This window comes from Pan troglodytes, chromosome 14 (assembly GCF_028858775.2).
Source record: "Pan troglodytes isolate AG18354 chromosome 14, NHGRI_mPanTro3-v2.0_pri, whole genome shotgun sequence".
NCBI lineage: Eukaryota > Metazoa > Chordata > Mammalia > Primates > Hominidae > Pan > Pan troglodytes.
The window spans coordinates 106,726,245-106,753,707 of record NC_072412.2 but is presented as its reverse complement, the minus strand read 5'-3'; the positions used below and the strand labels follow the sequence as shown (position 1 = coordinate 106,753,707).

Here is a 27,463-nt window from a genome sequence, read left to right as displayed (position 1 = left end):
GTGACAGTATCAATGTACAAATAAATGAGTCAGCAAATGCATGAATTAACAATACTTTATTTCTGCTCTGTCTTATCACCTTTGGCCTGATATACCTGCCTTACACTCTGATCTGATCTAATAGATTAACTGCTTTTTCTACTTCTGCTCTATTTACCACTGACAAGTATTTTTCTACTAGTCGTATCAACTTTTAGAAAACAAGACTCTTCCTGGTAAATCTCTTTATTCGTGTGTGGAATCATTTTTCTAATTGTGTACCTCTCACGGAGATGCTACTACTTTTTGTTTTGTGTCTTTGGGAGCTAATTCCTTACCATTGTCATCATCATAACCATGGAACTGTTGAGAACGTGCCATTTTGCACACATTACTGCGTTGAGCACTCCAGTTAGGAGGGGAGGAAGGCAACGAACAGCAGTGACTCCTTCTCTAAATAAGATTACCATCTAAGACAGAAAAACCAAAGGCTACCCACAAAATCAAATCAGACTTACAAATGGCTAAGGTAAATGTTTATGTTACACAAAACAAAAACATAAGAGCAATTTCTGCAGCCTAATAAGAAAACCAGAAATCAGGATGTATAATCTCATCATGAGCTCACAACCAATAGGATAGTTGAGTCATCCATCATATTGAAATGGGAATGTTTCCCCAAAAAGAAGCCCTCCTGTTCTCCTTAGCCAATTTGTATTTCCACATATAGGAGGGATGCATTGCCATCTCTCTTCCTGTTTTAAAAGCTCTCTTGGCCTCTAATTCTTATCTTTCCACAATTCCTAAAACAAATTATAGTTATAGAGTAAAAGCATACCCAACAAGGAGGTAAATGAGTGGATGATTTTTGAAACCCACCCCCCAAATCCCCCCAAAAAGGCAGCCTGAATTACATGTACTCTTTGAAAGGCATCAGTGTTAAAAGATGCAGTTTGGGAAGCCGGGACAGAAGACAGGGCAGACGTGGGGAAGGGTGTTCCACTCTGCAGAAGGTCCTGGAGAAGGGGAGAGGTAAACAGAAGTAAAGAGGGACTCCAAGAGACGTCGGCACTGGGAGAGAAAAAGAGAGCATAGGAAAGTATAGCATGAATTCTGGAAGCCACAGTCCGCCTTCGTAGTATCTTAGTTCAGCCTTGTTCCAGTTTATGATGTTAAACCTGAGCTTCCCTGAAACTCAATTTGTAGAAATATAAATATACACTCTTAAATAAATCCATTTGATTGTCATTTCTCACAAAGATATCATATGGCATTTAAGTTCGTCGTGTCCAAGCATGTTTGCAGCCAAATGGAAAACTCGCTGCATGGACCAAATGTGGTATTTGTGTTTTGAGCTTTTCTGTTTTAATCTGCTAGACGACATAACCAATTTTCCTGCCATTGTCTCTCTTTACAAATGCTACTACTTAGTATGATTCTGTAGTTAATTTTTTTTAATTTTTCATGGTTTTAAAAAATTTTTAATTCTAGCGTTAGACGTGTAAACAAATTTTATTGTTTAAATATGCAAGTAATAGTAAACCATTAAAAATGTCTGAGATGAAAAGAGACTTGTCTTTGGGAATAAAATGACATAAAGTTTCCCTTGAATTTTTTTCTGGTTTGGTTTTTTTGTTGTTGTTAAGTTTTGTTTTTGTTTTTTCTGTTAACTCAAAAGTTTTAGCTCATAGAGCAATTTATGGCGGGCAAGAGAGGTATACTTGGTAGGCCTTTGCTGCCATCTACTGGCATTTCATGTAATTACTTATTGCTTCCATTCTAAAACTAATTTTGTGTAACGTATATAATAGTATTATAGGTTCCCCCTTTTTTTCTTCTTTCCAATTTTTCTTTAGTTAAAGCAAAGTGAAGCAAATGCGGACACCAAAGAAAAGCTCCCTTTACGCCTGCGAATCTTTGAAAAATTTCCAAACAGACCTCAAATGGTGAAAATCTCAAAGCTTCCTTCAGATTTTACAGTTCCTAAAATCAGGTACCAAAATACTTCTTTAATTGCATATTTCACATACATTGTAAAAGATTCATCATCTTAAATCTGATTTAACCCTTCTTTTAAGTATATGTGGGTTGGGTGTCTTTCTATTTTATTGTCATCTTTCTACTACCTCTACCTCTATTTAAAATAAATAAATAAATAAATAACTTTGACTCTTTTAAGCAATGTATTCACAGAAGAGTCACTTTATAACTGCAGTAGCCTAAGCAAGAAGGCTGCTTCCCATCGCTTCTCTCTGGGATGACTCCTCAGGAATGGGACATCCCAGGAAACTGGAGAAGCTGCTCAGTGTTGCAGGGATGGCAGGTAGACATCAATCTCAGACCCCAACCGTATGAGACTAAAATTGCCTCTGTGGCCCTTTTATTTTCAAGCAAACAGGGAAACCACAGCTGACCCAGTTTGTGTACTACTACAGTGTTTATGGAGCCTACCATGTCAGGTTACCATATATAATTTGCCTTCCACTTTTTAAAAGAAGAACCGTGGCGTTTTTCCACTCATACTGATTTGATTTTCTACCACGTTTGCCCTCCAGTTAAGCAAATGCATAAAAGATGCTTTAAACACCTATTTTTAATAATAAAAGGAAATTCTTCTAGTTATAGCTCAAGAAATTACAAACAGAATTACAGTAATATGTTACTAGCTTTAAAAATAATTCTGTGGGGGGTTATAAAAGTATGAGACTATATATGGTGCCATAATATTTAAAATTCGGGTAGAAATATATTTGCATTTCTAATTTTAAAAAACAAAATTAATTGAATTTGGTAATTTGAAGAGACGTTACTTGAATTTTCATTATGCTTTGAAGATCAGATGAACGCACTTGCTTTTGAGTCTTAAAATGTAAAATTCTCTCTTAGTCATGCTTATGATAAATGGACATTTAGAGAGAGCAACTAGTTCTTCCAAGTCTTACAGGGGAAAAAAAAGTGTTTTATTACCACAATAAGATTCAAAAAACTGGGCTGGGTGCGGTGGCTCACACCTGTAATCCCAGCACTTTGGGAGGCCGAACCAGGCAGATCACCTGAGTTCGGGAGTTCGAGACCAGCCTGACCAACATGGAGAAACCCCATCTCTAGTAAAAATACAAAATTAGCTGGGCGTGGTGGCGCATGCCTGTAATCCCAGCTACTCTGGAGGCTGAGGCAGGAGAATTGCTTAAACTCGGGAGGCGGAGGTTCTGGTGAGCTGAGATTGCACCATTGCACTCCAGCCTGGGCAACAAGAGTGAAACTCCATCTCAAAAAAAAAAGATTCAAAAAACTACCATCGGTTACTGAGTAATATTGCTTGAAAGTTATTTCAAGGATATTGCTTTTTAAGCAGGAGTTACTGAGTTTCAGGAAGCTGTTGCTAATGAAATATTTTAGTCATGATCTAGTTTTCTATGATCTTTTATCACTGCTTTATCTTTGCTCAAGCAAACTCATCATTGCAAAATGCTGTCACTTGCTCCATTCCACTAATAATGCCTGATGCACATATACTTCATTTGCAAAGGGAGAGTTTTATGAAGCAGTTTATTGACCGCCAGCAACAGGACACATGTTGCCTCCTGAGAAGCCTCCCGACCACCTCTTCCTCCTCCTGCGACCACTCCAAACGCTCGGCAATTGAGGACAACAAATACATCGACCAAAAAGTAAGATCCGCTGTTTTGAATAACCAGGCTTCTAAAAAGCATCTATGTTTGAGAAAAGAACCGCAGAGTTCTTTAGGGTCCTGGAATCCAATTTCTCAAGAGAATAATGAAAAGAAAATGATTTCATTTGTAAAAGATATCATGAAACCTAACATTTTTTACTCTATGCATTGAAATTTTGCATTTGCCCATGTAAGCTTTTGAGCTGCGCCACGTGGCAGCCATGCGACTTTGTAAACATCAAGAGCCTCCCAAATCTGCATTTTCTCATGTGCGGAATAAAGGGCTGGGATCTCCAAGGCTCAGTCCAGGTGTAATGACCTGCCATCTCCTGCAAGTACAACTGCTTATGTCTACTTATTACATCAGAGAGGATACGAGAGCATGTTTCTCTAAAATCGGTCGAAAGAATTGCCATTTATTCAATGCTTAGTATGTGGCAGGAACTTAGGTGCAAGAGCTTATTCATGTTCTAGTTTACCTATTTCTTTATCATTTGAAAAGTAGAAGGGAAAATTTTTTTCAGATTCCACAGCAAAGTATCAGTAGGGAACCACATATAAATAAAGCAAATTTAGGTAATAATTTTAAAGAAATGTACTTTTTCATTTATTCACTTTTAAAAAAAATAATATAAGGGCTGTGTGCCATGGCTCACCCCTGTAATCCCAGCACTTTGGGAGGCCGAGGCGGGTGGATCACTTGAGGTCAGAAGTTCGAGACCAGCTTGGCCAACATGGTGTAACCCCATCTCTACTAAAAATACAAAAGTTAGCTGGGCGTGGTGGTGGATGCCTGTAATCCCAGCTACTCGGGAGGCTGAGGCAGGAGAATCACTCGAACCTAGGAGGCAGAGGTTGCAGTGAGCTGAGATTGTGCCACTGTACTCCAGCCTGGGAAACAGAGTGAGACTCCATCTCAAAAAAAAAAAAAAAAAAAAGACATAGAATGTATTATCTAGGTATAATAAGTAAACATATTTATATATACACACATAGACATATAAATGTCTATGTGTGTATATATGTATGCATAGTATCAAACTATATATATCAGCTTGGTCACATAATCAATGTCAGTTCAGTTAGAAAATGAAAGATTAATAATTGTCCTTTAATATTAAAGAGATTAAACAGTAGAGTTTGCAAAAACATCTAGTTCACTTGCAAGTATTTCACTTTGGCATTCCTAAAGTGTTTTTTATTCCTTTACATTGTTACTGCCCTTGTTCTTTTGCTTATAATGAAATCCATATTTCTCTATGATCACGTGACAATAAAATGCCAACTGTTCCATCCTCCAGGATCTTCTTTCTCTCTGCTTTCTTTCCCTTCCCACAGGGATGAACCCTTTGGAATTCCCTCACCTTTCTCTTTATCTTGCCTCCCCTTTTTCTCCTCTTTCTTGCCTCCCCTTTTTCCTCCTTTTTCACCTCCCCCTTTTCTCCTCCTTTTTCTCACCTCCCCTCCCCTAATGTGATACTACTCCCGTTTACCTCTCCCCCAGCTCCCAGGTTCTCTGCTGTAGTTCAGTCATGTTGCTCTTGCTGAAAATGATGATGATTTTCTTTGCAGGATGTCTCTTCTTTTTCAAGGATTTCCACGTGTTGATTTTCCTTCAGCCATCTAGAGATGCTATTCTACTATCTTTGCAGAATCCAAGATTGTAAATGACAAGTCTGATGCCAATGTCATTTTTTTTTAAGTAATTAGCCTTTTGGTTGGTAGACTTGGTTTGCTTGTTTCTTCAGGAAAACTTGTAAGATTTTCTGTGTATCCTTGGAGTTCAGAAGCTTTCTTAGAATATACCTTATATGTCTTTTTTCATCAGAACTGCTCCAACTAGAGTCTTTTCAGCTTGCCAACTAAGATATTTGCTCAGGGAAATTTCCATTTATTTTGCGTTCAATTGTTACTCTTCCATCTGCTTCTCTCTCCCCTGGGATTGCCATCTCTCTATTTTTGTTCTGTGCTTGGTCTTCCAGGACACTAATTAGATTTCAACTGAGGTCATCCTTTGCTTCTAAATTTCTCGTGAAAAATTATGATATGGACATATGACCCTTAACTATCCTTAAAGGCTTGCATATTACCCTTAGCTGTCCTTAGAGACTTTACTTTTATCTTTTATTTTTATTTTTTTAGAGATGAGATCTTGCTGTGTTGCCCGGGCTAGGGTGCAGTGGCTATTCACAGGCACGGCCATAGTGCACTACAGCCTTGAACTCCTGAGCTCAAGTGATCCTCCTGCCTCAGCCTCCCGAGTAGCCGGGACTATAGGCATGGCCACCATGCCTGGCTTTTTTGATTTTTTAAAATTAAACTTATCACCTCTCTTCTTCACAGTTATAATCCACTCAACACTGTGCATGGGGCATGGAAGCAGAAGGTCATATGTCAGTGGATAAACAAGTGGGAAGATAGTGCCCTGGCTTCAGCCAGTCAGTCTGAAATTGCAGTTTGTGTAGACTAGAAAGCAGTTTGTTTTGTTTTGTTTTGTTTCCAAAGCAGATTGTAAGCCAGAAGTCTGGGCTGTCCTTGTGACCACTTATCTCCAGGAAGAGGATAGAGAGCTGATATCCATTATGGCCAAAGTCACAAAACCATGACATGCTTTTAAAAATCACTGGTAACACTACCCCACTGGAAACACAAAATTGAAATATGAGTTTATTTTCTCTCTAAAAGGAAATGTGATTGTTTCTCACATTTCCTGAACACAGTATTTTGATTTGGTGAGGACAAAGATAAAAAGATTCTCGAGAGGCATGTGCCGGGCTGAGGAGAAGTCTAAAGAGAATGTGGCCCGCCCCTCTGTGCGCCCGCCCGAAGCGAACCCTCCCCAGGTACAGTTGGAATAACACGTTTTATCCCATACAACAGGTCTTATTGCTCCCACTTGGAAAGTGGAATGTCAAAAACATATTTTTTCTTCATCAGAGGACCCTATTATGGGAGCGGCAAGACAACTGCTCCTGTTACTATCCACACTTTCTGAAAGCTTTGATTCGATCTAGGTTGTCAGAAAAGTAGACTTAATTCTTTTCAGGATCCACCATTTTCAGCAATAGTTCCCACCAGTTCTTGGTGTTCCTCATAAGACCTTAGGATTTGTCAACCTTGTTGAGTCCCCCTGGGCCAGGGAAATCTAAAGCAGAAAATCCCTCTTCAAAGGATTTCAGTGATAAGGATTTAATGGAAGCACAAATTGCGGAGACAGCATTCTGGCATTTGTATTATAAATACAGCAAGCCTTTTTCATTTTTATTAAGAAACCCGAAAGCCACTTAAAAACAAGAGCGCATAAACACAGAACAAAAATCCCCATCACAGACCCTACCACCATTAGTTCCCCTTATAAAGTATTTTTCAGCGAGCACTTAGAAATTTCCATTAAAATCCCAATTGCCTTTGGAAATCCTAGTCACAGTAAAGTGACAGGCAGGGTTCTTCACTCTACGTGAAAAAAAAAACCACCCAGCCCTCTGCAAATTGTGCAAATTGAGGCTGTTTTCCTTGAGTGACTGGTATGAAAGAAAAAGGACATTAGAGGCTGGTTTATCGGTGATTCTCATAACACGAACAAAGGAACAATAAAATAAAACTGTTCTCTTAATGGTTATCTTGTACCAGGAGAAACTTCTGACTTCGCTATGCTAGAGGGAATCACCTTTCTCTTTCCAGGGAAAATAGTGAAGCCCCAGGTGCCTGAAGACTGCAAGTTCAGGGAGAAACAAACAACAACTGACAGCAACCCCAGAAGGGGGCTGGGGTTTGATGAAGCATTGCAGAAAACACAAAAGCACATTAGGCAAGATTTTCTCCCAGTAATTACCCAAGCTTTGAACAGGGATGAGTAATTCCCATGGCAACCTCACTTTGCAGAAAACATGTTTTTAAAAATAGCCCTGGTGGATCACCTTTATTATACAATTTAAAATACCTGTCCTTCTCCCAGAAAACAACCAGCAAACAAAAATCTTTAAAATCTTGGGGCTGACCCAGATCCTAAAAGGAAAAGACAGGAAAGAGTGTTTTCCTGCCTGTCGTTTGAGACTCCATAGAAACGACCTTCCCAAGTGGTCATTTCCCCATCCCTTTATCCTGCTACCTACCGTTCCTGTGAGCAATTGTGAGAGGTTCCTCTTCTTCCTGATTCAAGGATTTTGAGAGGGGCTTTTCCAGTTTCCAAGCAGAAAGAAATCAAGCAACAATTTCTACTTGTATTTTTCCTCCATATTATTGAAATTAAACTCTAGTTTCCTTAAGCAGAGTGGTGATTAATAAAGTGAGATCTGAACTTGACTTTCCAGTAACCCTGTAATAAAAGCAGCCCGCTCTGTTCTCCGAAGTGAGACATCCAGTCAAGGTCAAGGTCTCACCTGTGGTTGAGTCTACAGCATCTCACTGCCCTGTGGCCTGAGGATGGTTCTGTGCTGCTGTCTTGGCTGATGCACCATTTCCTATGTCAGAACCTGCAATAGCCTGGGAAGCATGAGTGAACCTCCTGGAGCCATGCTAGGATGAGGGCTGTCCCAGCACCTCCACCTCGTGCCCCTGTACTTCCCAGCATAGAATCAGAGCCCACATAATAATGAACAGTGAATATTTTCTCTGACAGTAGGGCAATATCTGCCCACCCTCTTGTCAGCCTCCTTTCTGCTGAAGCATATGATAGTTCTTTAATAAGCCTTCACAATGAACAGCTAACTTATGTACAGTAAAGAGGAAAATGATCATTGGAATGACTATGTTTTGTTTACCCATTTTATTTTATAACTCATTAACATTCATTCAGTCATTCAACAAACACTTATAGAGCACCCATTATTCATCTGCCATTCTCTGGGCTGTGGGAATTCAACAGTGAGCAAGATGCAAACTGTACCCTTTAGAAGCTCATAGTCCAATGGGAGGAAATGCACATACATGCATGAAAGTAAAAAGTATTACTGGAACCATGAGACAGAACCCCCTAAGTTCCCCTTACAGAAGAAGCGTGATTGATTGATAAAGGAAGAAAGCACCCCAGGCAGAGGGGGACATATATGCAAAGGTATGCAAAGCATCAGGTGCTCGATGTTTGAGAGAAATTGGGTAGAAGAGTGATTAAGTGGTGCAGGTTCCAACCCTCATCAGTAAAGTGGAGATAATTCTCATTTTCAAGGTTTGTTGTGAGAATCAAATAATGTAATAATGTTAAATGCCTAGCATTGCACCTGGGCTAGCATATGTTCTGTGCCTCTCAAACCAGACAAGAAAGGTTACTGTTATTAAACTGTACCATGAAGTCAGACTCAGCAAACAGATTTCTATTCATCAGTTAGGACAAAAGTCTTTTACATAAATTTAACCTTCAGATGTAACAGTCTAGTTGAGTGCAATATATTAATTACTGATCAATTTCCTTATGGTACCTAAGTCTGATTTTTTTTAGAGTTTGATTTTTGTTGATATTTTAGTTGCTATCCCTATTGTCTACACAGTGTCTTCGAATCTGAAGAAGTAAATTAAGTCATTCTGGTAAGATTTACTCTTCCATTTTTTTTATTGCCATACAGCATTTTCTAATGTTCTATATGATTATAGAGTGCTTGATAATTTGTTCTTGTAACTCCTCACATAGCAAGTTACTCAGCCTGATCTATAATTTCCAGGATGAATGAATGTTTGTTCACCTTAAAAGAGAGAGAGAGAGAGAGAATGAACAAACGAACGAACGAACACAGCCTGTTTTCATTTTTAGGGCTTTTGGTCTTTTGAAAGAATTTTTTTTTAAATAATGGCTTAGCTTCTCTGCAGTACCATTCAAGATGTATCTCCAGGAAAAGAGTGACAGATGACATGATGCTACCATGTAACCATGGGTTGTATCTCAAAGGGAAGAATTGGTGTTCCTCATGTCAAATATGAAAACTCTGTACACTTCTCTCTAGCTTAAAAATGCTTTAGTAGATAATGGATTCCCAATTTAGTCACAATAATGGAAAGAAATAAAAAGATGCGTAAGATTTCATCATCACTGGCCATCAGAGAAATGCAAATCAAAACCACAATGAGATACCATCTCACACCAGTTAGAATGGCGATCATTAAAAAGTCAGGAAACAACAGGTGCTGGAGAGGATGTGGAGAAATAGGAACACTTTTACACTGTTGGTGGGACCGTAAACTAGTTCAACCATTGTGGAAGACAGCGTGGCGATTCCTCAAGGATCTAGAACTAGAAATACATTTGACCCAGCCATCCCATTACTGGGTACATGCCCAAAGGATTATAAATCATGCTGCTATAAAGACACATGCACATGTATGTTTATTGCAGCACTGTTCACAATAGCAAAGACCTGGAACGAACCCAAATGTCCATCAATGATAGACTGGATTAAGAAAATGTGGCACATATACACCATGGAATACTATGCAGTCATAAAAAAGGATGAGTTCATGTCCTTTGTAGGGACATGGATGAAGCTGGAACCCATCATTCTCAGCAAACTATCACAAGGACAAAAAACCAAATACTGCATGTTCTCACTCATAGGTGGGAACTGAACAATGAGAACACGTGGACACAGGAAGGTGAACATCACACACTGGGACCTGTCATGGGGCAGGGGGAGGGGGGAGGGATAGTATTAGGAGATATACCTAATGTAAATGATGAGTTAATGGGTGCAGCACACAAACATGGCACATGCATACCTATGAAACAAACCTGCACGTTGTGCACATGCACCCTAGAACTTAAAGTATAATAACAAATAAATAAATAAAATGATGCATACTATAAAATCAAACCATTTTTTCTTCTTACTGGTCTTTGCAGTAAATTCTCAAGCTAAAACCAAACATCTGTGTGTGTGAGCGCTCACCCTTTCATCCAACAATCATTTTTGAGGACCACTATATGCAAACAGTCTGCTGGGCCCTGAGTAAACAAACACATCTTTCTATCTTCAACTAACATAAGAGTAGGAATTCCCTCTCAATGATTATTTTTGCAGAATATTTAATTGTGTAACCATTTTTAGGTTGGAACTATATATCAGCTGTTTGTATTCCTTAGTAAATGCGCATTGAGAGTCAAAAGTAAATCAGTCTAGGATTAAGAATTTTTTATAGGTAATTTAAAAGATTTTTAATCACATTTTCCGTATCATGTACAAAAGAGGTATCAAGGAGTTAAGGCTGCTGCTAAATCTGTCTTGGAAATTTACATTTTGCTCTTCTTTTTAAACTTTTTCCTCTTCTGACTACAGTTTTACTTATAAATTGTCTCTTCTATCAAGTGTCATGCTAGTCTCAGTGTGTTGTATTTGTTGCTGATGATGGTGTTCAGTCCAAGTCCTGCTTCCTTGTGTTGCCACAGACCTTAAATTTTGAATTTCTACACCCATAATCCCAGCACTTTGGGAGGCCAAGGCTGGTGGATCACCTGAGCTCAGGAGTTCGAGACCATCCTGGGCAACATGGTGAAACCCCATCTCTACTAAAAAAAATTAGCTGAGCATGGTGGCACACAACTATAGTCCCAGCTACTCGGGAGGCTGAGGCATGAGAATTGCTTGAGCCCAGGGGGCAGAGGTTGCAGTGAGCCAAGATCGTGCCACTGCACTCCAGCTTGGGCGATAGAGCGAGACTCCATCTCAAAACAAAAAAAATTGAAATTTCTAAATTCACAAACAGGTTAAAAGCATCTGACATTTACTCTAGAATCACAAGCCCACTCATCTTCTTTTGTCTCTGCAGATTCCCAATCTTTGCCTTCCTGTTTATATTAGATATAATCATAAAGTCATTTTGTATTTTACTTTTGTAATTAAAATCTATCTAGCATATATTTATAGTTTTGTTTGTTTGTTTGTTTGAGACGGAGTCTCGCTCTGTCACCCAGCCTGGAGTGCAGTGGCACGATCTCAGCTCACTGCAAGCTCTGCCTCCCGGGTTCACGCCATTCTCTTGCCTCAGCCTCCTGAGTAGCTGGGACTACAGGCGCCCGCCACCACGCCTGGCTAATTTTTTTGTATTTTTAGTAGAGACAGGGTTTCACCATGTTAGCCAGGATGGTCTCGATTTCCTGACCTCGTGATCCACCCGCCTCAGCCTCCCAAAGTGCTGGGACTACAGGCGTGAGTCTCCGCACCCGGGCATTTATAGTTTCTTATCATTAAGTACTGTATATTAAACCTATCTAAATTTGTTTCAGTACTCGAAGATATTGCTTTTCCCTCGATTTTTGCACAGTTTCATTATTTGATGTGTAAGATGTTGGAGATTTGACCAAGTGACCCCAGGCTACTGTGTTAGTGGCCGAAGCATTGTCATAACATTCACGTGCAAAAAAAATCAGATCGATTAAGTTTTAAATTGTTTAGTTTCTAATATTACAAGATGTTCCTATATATCAAGTTAGTTGATTCATTTCAAAATAAGCAGTCCCTCTTTGTAATTTTTACCTCATTCATATTTCTTATTTTCAAGGACTAACTACATTAAAATATATAAGACAGAAAAAGTAATACTTTAATATTATGAAATTAATTCAATTTTCAAATATATTTCAAGCACCAACAATGCACAGTGCTAGACAATGAAAGAAAATGTAATAAAGAATACATTATACATATCCTAAGGAGTTTACAATCTATTGGAATTTACAGAAAGATAAAAAGATGTTTCACACAGGGCAGGGATCAACTTGTGCTGGGTGCCTAGGAGTCCAAAGGAAGAGCGAAGATTTGGTGTATGCATGGCATGCACACATGTGCACATGCATGTTTATATGAATATTTTAACTCCTACACATAGTGTTTTATAGGGTTCAGAACACATGATATTGAAATAAGTTACAATAAGAAATCTTTTTTTTTTTTTTTGAGACAGAGTCTCGCTCTGTGGCCCATGCTGGAGTGCAGTGGCGCGATCTCAGCTCACTGCAAGCTCTGCCTCCCAGGTTCACACCATTCTCCTGCCTCAGCCTCCCGAGCAGCTGGGACTACAGGCGCCCGCCACCATGCCCGGCTTATTTTTTCTATTTTTTAGTAGAGACGGGGTTTCACCATGTTAGCCAGGATGGTCTCGATCTCCTGACCTCGTGATCCACCCACCTCGGCCTCCCAAAGTGCTGGGATTACAGGCATGAGCCACCGCACCCGGCCTACAATAAGAAATCTTGACCCATCATCTAAAATTCTCTTCACAAAATTCACATTTTAAGATACTGTTCAAAGCTTCATAACATGATATTATAATGGTATTCACCTTTATATACACCCATAATCAACATTTTAATCTTGCTGATGCTCACATTAATCACCTTTTAAAATTTTTTTTCTAAGCATAATGTCAATTCCAGAGAAAGTTTATTTTATAGAAACATCTTGCCACACACATGATCTGTCGTATGCACTTTGGGATTAATTATGAATTCACGGGTGCATGAAAATTCAAATACAGTCAAATGAGATACCACCTTCGACCCATGCAATTTTAAGTAATTGCTTATTCCCAATTACTATATTTTATTTGGGAGACTTATTCAATAAAGTGGCTCGTTACAATAATTACACTACACCTCTCTAGCAGAAATGACATTCATCAAGCCGTAGTCATTGGAGCATGGTTTTGTGTCTTATGGTCATATGTTTTTATAACCACTTTCCCATTTATGATTAACCTGTTAATATTTGTCAAGTGAGAAAAGAAAAATGGAGCCACTCAAACTTCTTCCCAGTTAGAAACAGAAATGTATTGTTAACATTGTAAATCAAAAAAGCTATTGAATGTTTATAATACTTGTGGTGTGCTTTGTCAAATAAATATCGATGGCTTCATTCTGAAGGTGGTTTCTAGGGTCAAGCTATGGTTCTTTAGGTCTAAGCATTGCCGCATCCTAAAGGAATCTATATTCAAGATAGGTCTGTGGTTACTTCTGGGTGATCGAATTAATCAAATTAATATTCTGATTGATTGAGAGTTTTGATGGATCCCAGATTTTAAGGAATCAGTAAGTGTCAAATATAAAAACTATGATCATACTAGCTTTAATGAGTTAGGAAATGTATTGATCTCTTTCAGTGCTTCAGAGTCATTATTCTGAAAATCAATTATGCATATGTAGAACAAACAAAAAGTTGGTTAGTTTCGATTTTGCATTAGGATGTGAGAATAGCAAGAGTTTATAATATATGTAAACAAAATATTTCAAGTCAAGCAGATAATATTTTGTTGATATAGTTTAGTTTAGAAAATGCTTTTTTATACTAAGCCTAGTGACATTTTACATAGACATAATGCAGTGAAAAGATTTGAACACTGAAGCTGCATGATCCAGAGTTCTAGTAATAATTTTGCAATTTATTATCTGAGTGAACTTAGACAACTTAATTTTTATGAGCCTTAGATCTTTAATCTGGAAAAAAGAGATAATAATACCTTACCTACCTATGAGGATTAGTTTGAAGATTAAGTTTAAAATATGTATATATCACCTCAGCACAGATCAAGGAGCCAAGAAATACAGATGTAGAAGTTATAAAATGTGCATTTTTAAATGTGCAATGGGCATCTATAAAATTCTTCATTCAATGACTAGAGAATAACATTCTAATTCAAGAACACAAGTATGATTTTAAATGTAACCATTTACCACAGACTTCTAAATATATACACATCAGTGTCCTAGAAAAGATATTATTTGACCAAAATGTAACAAAATCAGAAACCTAATAAGAAGAAAATAACCACAAAAAAACCTACACATTCAGAAATTTAAAACTACTTTCAAATAAGCAAAGAAGAAACACCAATGAAAATAAGAAAATATCTACAATTAAAAAATAATGAACAAAAGATGCATCAAACTTGTGGGAAGTAGCTAATGGCACTTTTAGAGGAAAAAATATAGCCCTGAATGAATATCTAGTAAAGAAATAAAGGCTTAAATTAATCCTCCAAGCATTCATTTCAAGAATTTAGAAAAATTATCAACCAAGGAAACACTAAGATAGCAGAAAGAAAGAAATAATAAAGAGAAAAGCAGTTATTAATCAAATGGGGGGAAAAGAGGTGATAAATAATATCAACATAATTGAAATTTTGTTCTTTGGAAGCAGTAATAAAATTGATAAATCTACTTTAAAATTCAACAAGAAAAAATTAAGGAGCCTTCTTCTATAAAGATGACAGAGGCATTGACATCGTTTTTTAATCTTGAATTCCCACATGAAAACAAAAAGAATACCAAGATATCAAAACCCCAAATCCATAGTTAATATTTACCATGAAACTCGGTAATCCACAAACCCTAAATAAAAGCAAGTGTTGACAAACAGCCACATGATTTGCATGATATTAGTGTCTGTGGGAGGAAACCAAGCTTAGTTACAGAGCATCCATGGAATGGATGCAGAGCATTCATGGAATGGTAGAACATCTTCTTAGCTCCATTCTGAAATAAAAAGTCCAGGAGTGGAATCAAAATTGAACAGGCCAGGAACAAGAGTGATAAGGATAAAAGCAGATCCAGACAAAATTTGTGGGGGGAGGAGGATTGGGAAACAGAGCTTGGAAATTCCAGAAAGAAAGCTACCATATTTGATCGATATATTAAAACAACAGAAGAGGAAACTCTGAAGTTAGAAGAGAAATACTAAACTGTTTGGGAAAACTAATTTTGTATAAAAATGAGTAAGGAAAATTATCAAAGCCAAATTCCCTGAAAACGTTATTATAAGAAAAAAACAGTGAGCAGAATACTGTCTCTCACTGTAGACAAGGAAAGCAACCTATAAAAACGTGCTCTAACCAGCTCAAACTGTAGCATACTATTGAAAAATTAGTTAAAAGACATTAAAAATTACATAAGGATGAAATAGCAACATAAATAAAAGTTAGAAAAACTCAGAAATGAGGTGCCAGAACTGAGAAAAGTTATAAATTAAAGCAATGAAAACTAAACGAGAAGGAACATAAAGAGACCTCAGATGATTCAAAAGTGAGAAATAGAAAATGGAGAAGAGGGCATTTTTTAAAATCAAAGAGAAATGAAGAAAGAGATGAAAATGATTTGCAAGAAAAATGACAAATTGAAGAAAGTCAAAAATCCGACATCTGCGTTATAGGTGTCCCTAAGGAAGAAAAACCACAGCAAGAGAATAAAACGTATACTAAAGTTTTCTGAAACATAAAAAGATATGAAACTATATATTGACAGCACACACCTAAAAATACTGGAGTAAATGATTAAAAACAATACATACACCAGACAAATGACAGGTCTTTAAATTTTTTTAAAAAATATTATCTAGCCCAAATAAGAACAAGTGATTTATAAAGGAAAGAACGTTAGATTATCATGAGATTTTTCAGCAGCAATGCTTTATGTCAGAAGAAAATAGAGTAACATATATAGGATGCCCAGGCAAAGAATATCTGAGCCAGATTTTTTTCCATCCTGAAAACTGACTTTCAACTTTCAAGGTCAGAGAAACTGCTTTCAAGATCTAAGAATATGAGTAATGTAAGATACAAGTAATCTTGTTTCAATGAACCTGTAATCTACTAAAAAACATGCCTCAGATAACCTAAATGAACTCCAAAAGGGACTCTTAAACCATTTGGCATAAAAATTCACATTCATATGTAACAACTAACTACATAAGGACAACATGAAGAGTGAAATATGTAATAATTATTTGTTCTAATATGGATAGAGTACAGATATACAAATGAGGAGGTGAATGGGAAGAAGATATGCAAACCCTTAAGATATTCAGTAGTTTTCTTGGTTGTGTATTTTCATTCTGAGACTATTGTCTATGAAATGTGAAATAAAACTGAGTCACTGTGAGACAATCTAATTCTGGCATCCCTGGTGCTCTTGATAATCAAGAGTGCTCTTTGTGGAGAAAAAAAGGAGATATAGATATCATATAGAAAAGCTTAGGTAAAAATAAAAATCCTAAAGAAAACGTGGCACGTATACACCATGGAATACTATGCAGCCATATAAAAGAATGAGCTCATGTCCTTTGCAGGGACACGGATGAAGCTGGAAACCATCATTCTCAGCAAACTAACACAGGAACAGAAAACCAAACACAGCACGTTCTCAGTCATAAGTAGGAATTGAACAATGAGAACATATGGGCACAGGGAGGGGAACATCACACACTGGGGGCTATCGGGGTGGGGGGCAAGGGGAGGGATAGCATTAGGAGAAATACCTAATGTAGATGACGGGTTGATGGGTGCAGCCAACCACTGTGGGACATGCATACCTATGTAACAAACCTGCACGTTCTGCTCATGTACCCCAGAACTTAAAGTATAACTAAAAAAAAAAAAAAAATCCTGGGTCATGAATTTAAATTGAAAACATCAGAATAAACCCAGGCAAAATATTTGAAACAGTGACCAACTCCATAGCAGTGAGCATCTATGGACTCTAGATATGTTCTTGAAACACCATTTTTCCAATTTTCCAATAAGTAAACCAGGGCTTCTTGAAGAAAATGGTTGATTTTGAATAGGAAGTGTACAAGCTGACCTTGGAGCATCTTGTCATACTAGGAACAAGGAAGCTTTGTCAAAGACTACGGGGGTCATATAAAAAGAACCTACGGACTGACCAACTTGAAAAACTCCCAATGAGCACAGTAGAGATAATTTGACTTACAGTAAGAAATGGTAATTGACATGGACTGAAATCCATTAAACATTAAGTAAGTTTAAATCTTGAGTTCATAATGACATTTTTAAAATAGTAATTGGTTACCTTGAGCGATGATAGAAAATCAACCATGTAAAATTAATAAGTAAAAGTCGATAATCAAGCATTTATCTTGGCTTTTCCATACCAATTTTGCTACTGGGTAACCAAATAATACAGGAGGGAAAGCACCTCATTATAAAACTATCCCAACTAATAAATGAAAAAGAAATGACAGTTTTGCAAACGGAATGAAGTCAAGGGATCTAAGAAATGAACATCAAGACCCGTAACATCACAAAAAGAAACACACACACTCTGTTCCTTTCGATGGAAGAATCTGACACCATCTATGGCCTTGCCAAAGGGATGAAACCAGAGTCTGTATGATGACACCTCTGGATCCAGCTGCCGATTTTCAGAAAATAGAAGACAGAAGAACGTGTTGAACTGTACCAAGAGTGTGCTTTCAGCAAAATCCAGACTCTCTCTTGGCTGGGTGCGGTGGCTTACTCCTACAATCCCAGCATATTGGGAGGCCACGGCAGGAGGATCACTTGAGCCCAGGCATTTCAGGACCAGCCTGTGCAACATGAAGAAACCCCATCTCTTAAAAAAAAAAAAAAATGTTACTTAGCTATATGTGATGGCACACGCCTGTAGTCCCAGCTACTCAGAAGGCTGAGACAGGAGGATCGATTGAGCCCAGGAGGTCAAGACTGCAGTGAGTCATGATAATTCCACTGCATGCACTCCAGCCTGGGTGACAGAACGAAACCCTGTCAAAAAAAAGAAAAAAAAAATCCAGACTCAAAAACTATAGGTCAAATGGCCCAGGTTTCTCTATTTTAAGGGGAAAAAAGGGTAACATGTAGATTAATTAGAAGACATTGCCAAAAAATCAGCAAGATTCATACATTGGAATGTCTTTCAGGTCCAAATTATTCAATCACAAATAACTCTATGGGAATTGAGTTGAAGCTTTTGAATTATGTGTTAAAGTATATAATTCTGGAAACGTGTTTTAACTTAGAAGTTCAAGACTTAAAATATCTCTATATTATTGATAATTTAAATTTAATTTACTTGTTTTGAGTTATTAATTCTGTCAAAGAATTGTTATCTGAGGCAGTTGGATGTTTTCAGTTTCCAAACAAACCAAAGAAAATCTTCTTCAACGAATCTTTGACTTTTTTCAAAGTAAACTCTTTGTAATTCCATCATTCATCCCCTTCCTTTTTATTCCCACATCTCTGATATGTTTAGATCCAGAATGAGCAATTACTGGCTCCTTTCATAGCTGTAATTTACAATTTCAGATCTGAAATTACTCATCATGAAATGGATCTCTGTATTCTTTGTTTTGCTAATTATTTCAGGTGATTGTCAGTATCTTTTAGAACCAGAAGAGGGCACTGCAGAGCAGTGTAGCTCTGAGCTCTTTGTGTTTAGCACAGTCTAGGAATGCCCTTTGCCAAAAAAAATTCGCAAAGCTTTACTATAGAAGTAAGAAAAAAGAAGGGAATAACTAGATAATCACTATAGGCCTTCTTTATTTAGTGGAAAAAAGAAAGTATGTAACGATCTAAATACATATCTAGGACATCAAATGTAATATCATATATGTATGTATAAGTAGATGAAAGAAGACATATATATGTGTGTGAGAGTCCTTTCCTTCTTTTAAGAACATCCCAAAGGCCAGGTGTGGAGGCTCACACCTGTAATCCCAGCACTTTGGGAGGCCAAGGTAGGTGGATCACTTGAGGTCAGGAGTTTGAGGCCAGCTTGGCCAACATGGTGAAACCTCGTCTCTACTAAAAATACAAAAATTAGCCGGTGTGGTAGTGCATGCCTGTAATCCCAGCTACTAGGGAGGCTGAGGCAGGAGTATTGCTTGAACCCAGGGGGCGGAGGTTGCAGTGAGCCGGGATCACACCACTGCCCTCCAACCTGGGCAACAGAGTGAGACTCTTTCTCAAAAAACAAAACAAAACAAAAGAACATCCCAAAGCTAAATCTGATGTTTTTCTATTATAATATTGATTCTCCTGCTACCTCTGGCATTAGTTATAAAAACAGTTCTCAAATACTCTCCTGTATGAATTAATACTGTATTTTGTCTTAGTTCAAATTCAGGACAAAGGCCATTCAGTAGCCTTTTAGCAATCTTGTGCAGGGCAGAAATCATTTAGGCAATAGTGTACCAGATATTATCCCAAAAGTTTTTCCTAACGTGAAATTGCAGGGGCAGTAGATAAGTGATTGGATTCAGACTCTCATCTTCCACTGAGGGAAAGACAACTAACACATGTCATTGTCCTTTCAAGATGAAATAAGAGTTGTGGAATCTGGAGTCCTCTCTTAAAACTCACTGTCACAGGGCCTCTGTGCCTGGGTCTGTCTCAGGACTATGTGTGTTCTTAGGTGTCTAAAGAGCAGATGCTCCACGATGATGGGGCCACCAGCTGAGTCCTTCATCTCCAAAAGTGGCTCCAAGCAGCTTTCCTTAGGAGCTGAGCTGTCAACTCAAGAGAGGTTAAATCCATGTCAAAAGTCAACTTTTGGCCGGGTGTGGTGGCTCACGCCTGTAATCTCAGCACTTTGGGAGGCTGAGGCAGGTAGATCACAAGGTCAGGAGTTCAAGACCAGCCTGGCCAATATGGTGAAACCCCATCTCTACTAAAAATACAAAAATCAGTCAGGCGTGGTGGCAGGCGCCTGTAGTCCCAGCTACTCGGGTGGCTGAGGCAGGAGAATCGCTTGAACCCAGGAGGTGGAAGTTGCGGTGAGCTGAGATTACGCCACTGCACTCCAGCCTGGATGGCAGAGCAAGACTATCTTAAAAAAAAAAAATGCCAAAAGTCAACTCTTTCAGGAGGGGAGAAGTAGGAAAGTTTCAAGATTTATCATTGGAAATAGCATGTATGTGCTACCAAGAAAATGGAAGTTCCAAATAGTTGGTATCCACTCTTGTCTCCTTGTCCATACATTAATTTTTCTCCTAAGAGTTCTAGTGAATAATGAAACCAATTCCGTTTTTTCATTTTTGAGCAGAAAAATGAACAAACCACCTTTCCTCATGAGGGGGAAATCACCAGTATGTTCAGTGATGCTGATCTTTACTTCATATCTGCTGTAAAATATGAAAAGTGGATTGCTAGTTTTGATGTTATCTAGGTTATCATTTGTGACTAAAAAGACCTGTTTGTTACTCTGGTTCTTCTCCACTATGGCTTTATGGACACATTGACTGACATTATAGCATTTGTTCGTAGATTTGTTTGTAGAATGGGGTGCTGTGAGTTTGTACCTCAACATACCTAACCCTTGTTGAAAAGAAACTAACTAGGTGATCTATTTTTACTGAATACAGAGTTTTCTGTCTTCCGAGGGTTTTCTTTCCCCCCTCAACTTTGTTTGACACACAGTATGCCCTGTAGGGCTTCTTGCCTGGTTTCAAGATCTGGCTAGCACAGCACTTATACAGGTAGTTTGTACCAAATTAACTTGCCCTGTGCACACATGTCCACTTCAGTCCTTCACCCAGTGCTGCCTTTGCCTCTAGGAATCTTAGCCTTCCTTCAAGGCCCAGTATAACCTCTACTTTTTCAATGAAGCCTTTGCTGACTAGTCCAGACTTGCTGTTCCACTGAAGAGAGCTCCAGCCCCTCTGATCTTGTGTTTTCTCCTCTACGTATGTATCATCTAGCACTGTGCCATCTACTGCACTGTACTTGTCACTGATGATCTCATGTGTCCTACCCTTGTCTTCCTATCTAGGCTATTCACTTCTAGAAACCAAGAACTCCAAATTCTATTTACCCTAAATCTCCTATGGTCACTAATATCATGCTAAGTGCTCAGTAAATCTAATCTATTGATCAAAATGAACAGGTCTCAATTACTATCTTCAGTCTGACTACTGGAGTTACACTTTCCTGTTATTTATTATTTATTCTAGTTATTTATTATTGTGAATCTAGTTATTTATTTATTATTATGAGCACATAGTGGCCCATTTCCCTGTTTTCTCTTTGCCCTTCTTCTGCCTGCTTTAACTCCTTGTACACCTTCCACCAATCTAAAATCTGCAACTAGCAAGCCACACAGAACTGAGCTTGGGGAGTATATCTTTGAATTTACAGTCAGCATCCAGGATGGTTTTCTCCTTAGTTCTCTTCTCTGGAGTAATTTTATCATCGCCAACTAGGAAGAGATCTTGAATGCCCATTTCATTCATTCCCCATGCCTGCAAGCAAAACAACTCCTAAACTCATTGTTCAGATTAGTGTTAGGTTACAGGCCAAGAACCTGCAGCAGACATAATGTGGATTAGAGAACATTGCGCTAATCAAAGACAAATAAGGAGTCCAGTATGAGGGTCAACGTTAAAGTCTTTGGAAACTGAAAATTTTATTCAGACGAAGGCCATTATCAAAGTGAGGCACAGCCAATGCACCATCCGTGGCTGGGACGTGGGGCCCCACAAGTTTGTTCATGGTGCTGCCCAAATAAAAGTAAAAATAGACAAGAATTGTCAATTGTACGATGATGCTTTAGCGAAACATATTCATGTTTCATGTTTTAACAATGTCATCTATTCAATGATTTGACAGTATATTATTTCTTAACATTCCAAAACTAAAGTCATACTCTTCATTTTCAGCTTCGCAAGTCTGTTTTCAGCATCAGGGCAAGGAACCTTCTGGAAAAGGAGACCGCAGTCACTAAAATCTTAAGGTAACACCAATTAATGTTGACACATATTTAAACACAGTGGGATTATATTAATTGAAAAACAGCTTTTTGAAAAATGAATTAATGTTCTGGGCATCAGCATATACTTTCTGCCAGAAAGTAGCTTTGAGTATCTATATACTTATAAACAATGTAAAAGACATATTGATGTCATTTCTAAAAAAAAATTTTAGTAGCTCAGTAGGCCTTTCTTTCTTTTCAAGTATTTAAACATAAATGATAAGTATAAACATTGACCAAAAGGTGAAAATAACTTACTGTTATTTTTAACAGTTTTATATCTTTTGTGATATGTAAAGGAGAAATTGCAATCTAAAGGATAAATGGTAAAAGGGTAAACTTTTTCATTATAGTTCATTACACTATTAAGAGCACATTTATTAAAAATCTGGAAATAATAAAAAGTATACCAATCTTAGAATGCCTATGAAAACATATGCTTTTAATGCTGCTTTCTAGAAGATGCCCTGAAATGAAGTATCAAGGAGGAAAATTAAGCAACCGACTTGAGTGTTTTATAAGACTATATGTTATATTATGGAGTAACATGATGAGTATAAAAACACATAAGCATTTGGAATATCATTTATTGGTACATATATTACATAGACATATGTAGATGACACAACTCAAGATTGGGAGCTGGAGGTAGGATCGCTCGCAAGGCGAGTGGACAGATTCATGCCAGGAAGCCCCCTGCAAACCTGCGGTGAGTGATAAGGAGTTCTAGCTCCCTTCTACTAGATTTATTACTAGGAATAGACATTAATGCATTCTCTCCAGAATGCATATTACTATAACTTGGAAGACTGTGTGAGAAAATAAAGCTTCGTATATATGATCTTTAAAACTATTCTTACTTTATAATACTACCTAAAATTTGTGTGCAAAAAAAATTTCCTAACTCATCAAGACAGTATTTCTCTCTATATTGGCTGACGTTCATGCATAGAGTTAAGTATGTGTTGGAGTAGCTGTCATAAGATGAAAATAAGCGTTTCTAGGGCTTGTATATTATCACCACAAAATGTGATGAGATAAACAGACAAGGTCTCATTGAAATAGACAACCTGCGTCCCAACTTAGGCTTACTCCCGACTGGCTGGTAACTCCATCCTGGTATTACCATCAGATCATGCAGTGAGGCTGGCCTTGAACCACACATGTTACATCAGGATCATGATTCCAGCTGCACCTACATCAGACAGGTTCATGGTAGGGTCCTACAGCAAGGCTGATCCACTCACTAAAAAGAGAAATTCACCCTCAAGCCAGAAACTACCTACAAGGACATCATAATTCTCAGTCTGCATCGAGTATCTGCCTGCCAAGTCAGGAACTACAGGGACCTTACTCACCTGTCCAGAGCCACTGCCTTGCAGTGTGAATGGGCCCTCTGCGTGAATGGGTTCCCAGAGATTTTCCAAGGCAGGTGCAGAAACAGATACTTGCAAGGAAGAGATTTCCAGACCTCACTTCCCTAGGAACTCTTCCTTAAAACTGATCTATCACTTTACCTTTTTCACCCTCCTGTCCTTATTTACCCCTCTCTCAGTTTACAAAAGAAAGGTGAAACTCTCACTCATCCAGAAACTATGGCGTATATTAATCTGGGATGTAAAATCCTCTGGGTTGCAAAGCAAAAGGACCGTTCCCACCTGGATTTCTCCAAAAAGAGGGTCCCATAGGGCCGTGCCTTATTATTTATCCAGGTGACAGTTTTATGGATAACTTCCTTCCCAAAGCTATCCACCTTAGAGTTAGGCCTTAGAAATAACATGATTGTCACAAGGGCATGTGGTTACATGTTATTTGAATTGAAAAATAAAGCCAGACTTTTTCTGACAGATTCAGCTGATTGGTTCAACAATGAAAACTGATTTAATAAGTGCCCAATGTCATAAAATTGAATAGATTGGATGGCTAAGAGTCTCCAATATTTTCTCAAAATTATTTTCAAGCACAAACACAATAATGCTAGAAATTACATTCTTCTATTTAACGTGGTGCAAGAGGGATATAGTTGCTGATTTTTAAATATACAGAAGTGTTTTTGTTTTTTCAATTATATAATGTACATGAGCAATATTTTTAAGACTATCAGGGAACATAGACCCCTCTAACTTGCCTAACAATGGTGTAGTTTAGGGGACACCCACAGCCAATAATATTTTACTACAGCCCAGCATACTACAGAATGAGAGGCAGCACCTTAAAACTACCTGAGCTATATCACCTTTTGAAACTCAGGAAATAAAAAGCCATAATTTGAAAAAATAAAAAACCTTAGAAATTTTTAAAGTACAAATTTGATCTTAGAAAGCCGTTTTGTTTTTTCTTCTGTGCGAATGGTTTCTTCATTGCTTCTATGCTAGTTTCTGCATGAATTAAGGGCAAGTGCAAAAAATCAAACTGATATTTTGGGAATACTTATCTTTTCACCACTAATCATAGTAATAGTAATGGCAATGATACCATACCTGCATTATAATGTGATCCATCAGTTAAAAAGTCAAGAATAGATTGGGTCCGTGTCAATGAGTGTTTGTATTGTTTTATACTGTTTTTCAAGGAACAGTAACAGCTAAAAGGAAAAAAAGAGGGGGGAAAAGAATTTTTTTAAAAAAAAAGGAAAATATTTGCAGTAACCTCAGGACAATTGATTCGAATGACCTTCCACAAAATTGGGAAGGAGAAAAAGCTCTCCACCACTTTTTCAGTGTCTTTTTACTGCCTCTAGGGACTCTGCTCTCCTAGGCTCCAACCTTGCTGTCGATTAAACTCTGCCAAGGTTCCTGGATAACTTAGCAGTGGGGTCTCCCAGGACCATTTGCATTTTGAAAGAAGGCTTTTAAAAAATGAAAGGGCTTTTAAGACAAAGAGGATGCAGATTCTGTCTTTTAATAGATGGGTCTACCTTGATATAAATAAAAGAAATCTGGAAGAGACTGCCGTTTTAGTGTTCTATCCCTCTTAACTTTCTAGGTGTTTTTAATTTCATAGAATTATTGTCTTTAGTCTTATCCAAGAGGTTTCTCGCCAGGGAGGTAAGTAACAGCAGTATAGGGAGGCTTGAAAAAGAGACCTGAGCTGGATCATTCCAGCAAATATCACAGGTTGGCATTCGTCCTAATTTGTGTGCAGATAGAGATAAATCACAAAAACCTTAAATCCAGAGTGATATAAGAATAAGAAGTTTTTATGAAATATTAGCATCTTGAGATAACTTTCCAAAAAATAACAAGTATTTGGGAAAAAATAAAGCAACCCCTTGACTTAAGGTTTCTGGAGGCCTGGCTGTGTAAACAGACAATTAATTTCAATTCTCAGCTCTCTTGTCTATTCCATGGGAGCTAGGAGGAGGTGATCTTCAGGGCCCCTGAAGATCTAATGTAGGATACTGGACTTGGTGTTAAATCCCCCCTGGCTGGAATCAGGCTCTGCTTCTAACATTGAACAACTCACTAATCTGACCCTCAGTTTTCTTATCTACCTTAAAAAGATTGTCTGAATAATCTATTGACCAAGCAAAGTGAAATTTAATACTTATTCCAGTAAGGGAAACTGCCACTTTGTTTTCATAATGTCTCAGAAGGGATAAGTGAGAGGTGGATATATGTAAGGTTTTGGGTTTGGGTTTCAGTGTTTGTAGGATGGAGGTCTGTTTAGACTGGGCAGAATTCTTGATATGAGTTGAGGAGTATTGAAGATGCCTGGTATGGACAAGTAATAGTTACTGTTCTGAAGACGGCAGTGCTGTGGTTGAGGACCAGAAAGAGAAAGTGACCTGCCTGGTGTCTCTCCACTGCTTTCCATGTTCTTTCCCCCGGCTTTGGTTCAACATTTGAGTAATCCATTCTTTACAGCGAGTTTGCCCTTCTATTTTCATTCTCCTAATTGACTTGGGTGATCTAAGAGAAGAAAAATAAATGGTGACCTTATGTTGTCCTCTTCACACATAAAATTTATTTTTTCTTTTGTGTCTTTTAGATTTTTAACCAGACACATGTATTACCTTTAACAAACAAATACAACTGATTTTTATAGTGGTTTTTTTTTTTTAAGTTTGGGATTGATCCCCATTGGGTAGAGTCTTCACAAAAAATCCTAATGAATACCAACTATTTGTAGGTGACTAGCTTGACCAGTTGAGTGACCTACTGTCTGGAGAAAGGGGTTGGCCCAGCAGTCTATAGTTCAGATAAATGAATTTGTGGGAAGTGCCTGAAATCAACAGTGAAGTTGCTGACTGGTTAACAGCTTTACCTTCCTGGACAAGTCAAGTCAAGTCATATTGATGCAGAGGCTCAGCTCTCAGCCCTGGAAATTAAGCTGGAGAGCTGCCAGGGGTCTTAGTTCTCAGGGGGGACCCACATTTCCAAATATCCATCTTCCATTTGAAACAGGATCCACATTATTCTAGCAGAAAGTATGTTATATACATTACTATGAACAGGAAATTCCAGCCCACAGAGGAAGAAGTCTTTCAGAGAGGAAGGGCCCTAGAGCCTGAGGTATGTAACTCACAGGTAGAATCACCCATTTCTATGTATAATCATCTTTAATTCATGTTCTTGTACTTTTTAAAATTAATTGATGTTTTGAGAAATATAAATGAATTTTTTGATATATTTGAGAACTCTTTGATGAGAAAAAACAAAAGTGGGCCATTTTTACAGAACTTGAGGCTACTGGCCCATGCTAAAATGCAGATGATTCACTTGGCACAAACAGGCATCTGTGTCGTTGTTTTTTAAGAGTTATCCGAAGAGGATGTTCCACTACCTGAATTATAAAATCCAGGATTGCTATTAAATTTGTTGTTGTTCTGACTTAGACTGTATCGTTCAGCTCCACTAAATAAAGCTTCTTTTCAAAAGGCAGTGACCTTTTCTCTGCATCAGGCGAAATCAAAAACAAATAGCAATGTACTTTCAAAAGCATCACTACCTTTGTTGAGATTTCCTCTAATTCAAAGCCCTGAAATCGAGCAAAAATGCGTTATCGTTCCTGCAAGGCTGAATGAATAGAGAAATGTTAAAATAAAACAATTAAACATTTTACATTATTTTAGAAAGTTCCATCCTTTTGTGGTTTGCCAGGAGTACCTCCTTAGTGAGGACAATATCTTTATAACCTTTCGAGTGCTCAGTCTCGTATGATGTTTGCATTCTGACATTTGGTTTTATAACGTAACTTTCTTTGCCATGCACTTATATTAATAACTGTTTAAGTCTTAAGGAATAGTCTTTAGTTTAGTGCTACTTACTACAGAAAAAAATTAAACGGATTTAATAAAATACATAGAGATAGTTTTTCTCTTATCATTTTAAAAGAAT

At 37.8% G+C, this 27,463-nt stretch overlaps 1 protein-coding gene across 9 annotated transcripts in view; it reads left to right on the top strand.

The window, feature by feature from the left end:
- The window catches only part of NALCN (sodium leak channel, non-selective), a 363,838-nt gene that overhangs the window by 269,068 nt on the left and 67,307 nt on the right, over nt 1-27,463 (top strand). For 7 of the 9 annotated variants that reach the window (XM_024348325.3, XM_001149573.6, XM_009427188.5 and 4 more), the window contains 3 exons: nt 1,836-1,972; nt 3,509-3,650; nt 22,033-22,106. In XM_024348325.3, coding sequence (XP_024204093.1) covers nt 1,836-1,972; nt 3,509-3,650; nt 22,033-22,106 — 353 coding nt within the window. The remainder of the gene's footprint in view (nt 1-1,835; nt 1,973-3,508; nt 3,651-22,032; nt 22,107-27,463) is intronic. The other 2 variants (XM_054665014.2, XM_009427190.5) reach the window with 1 other exon arrangement.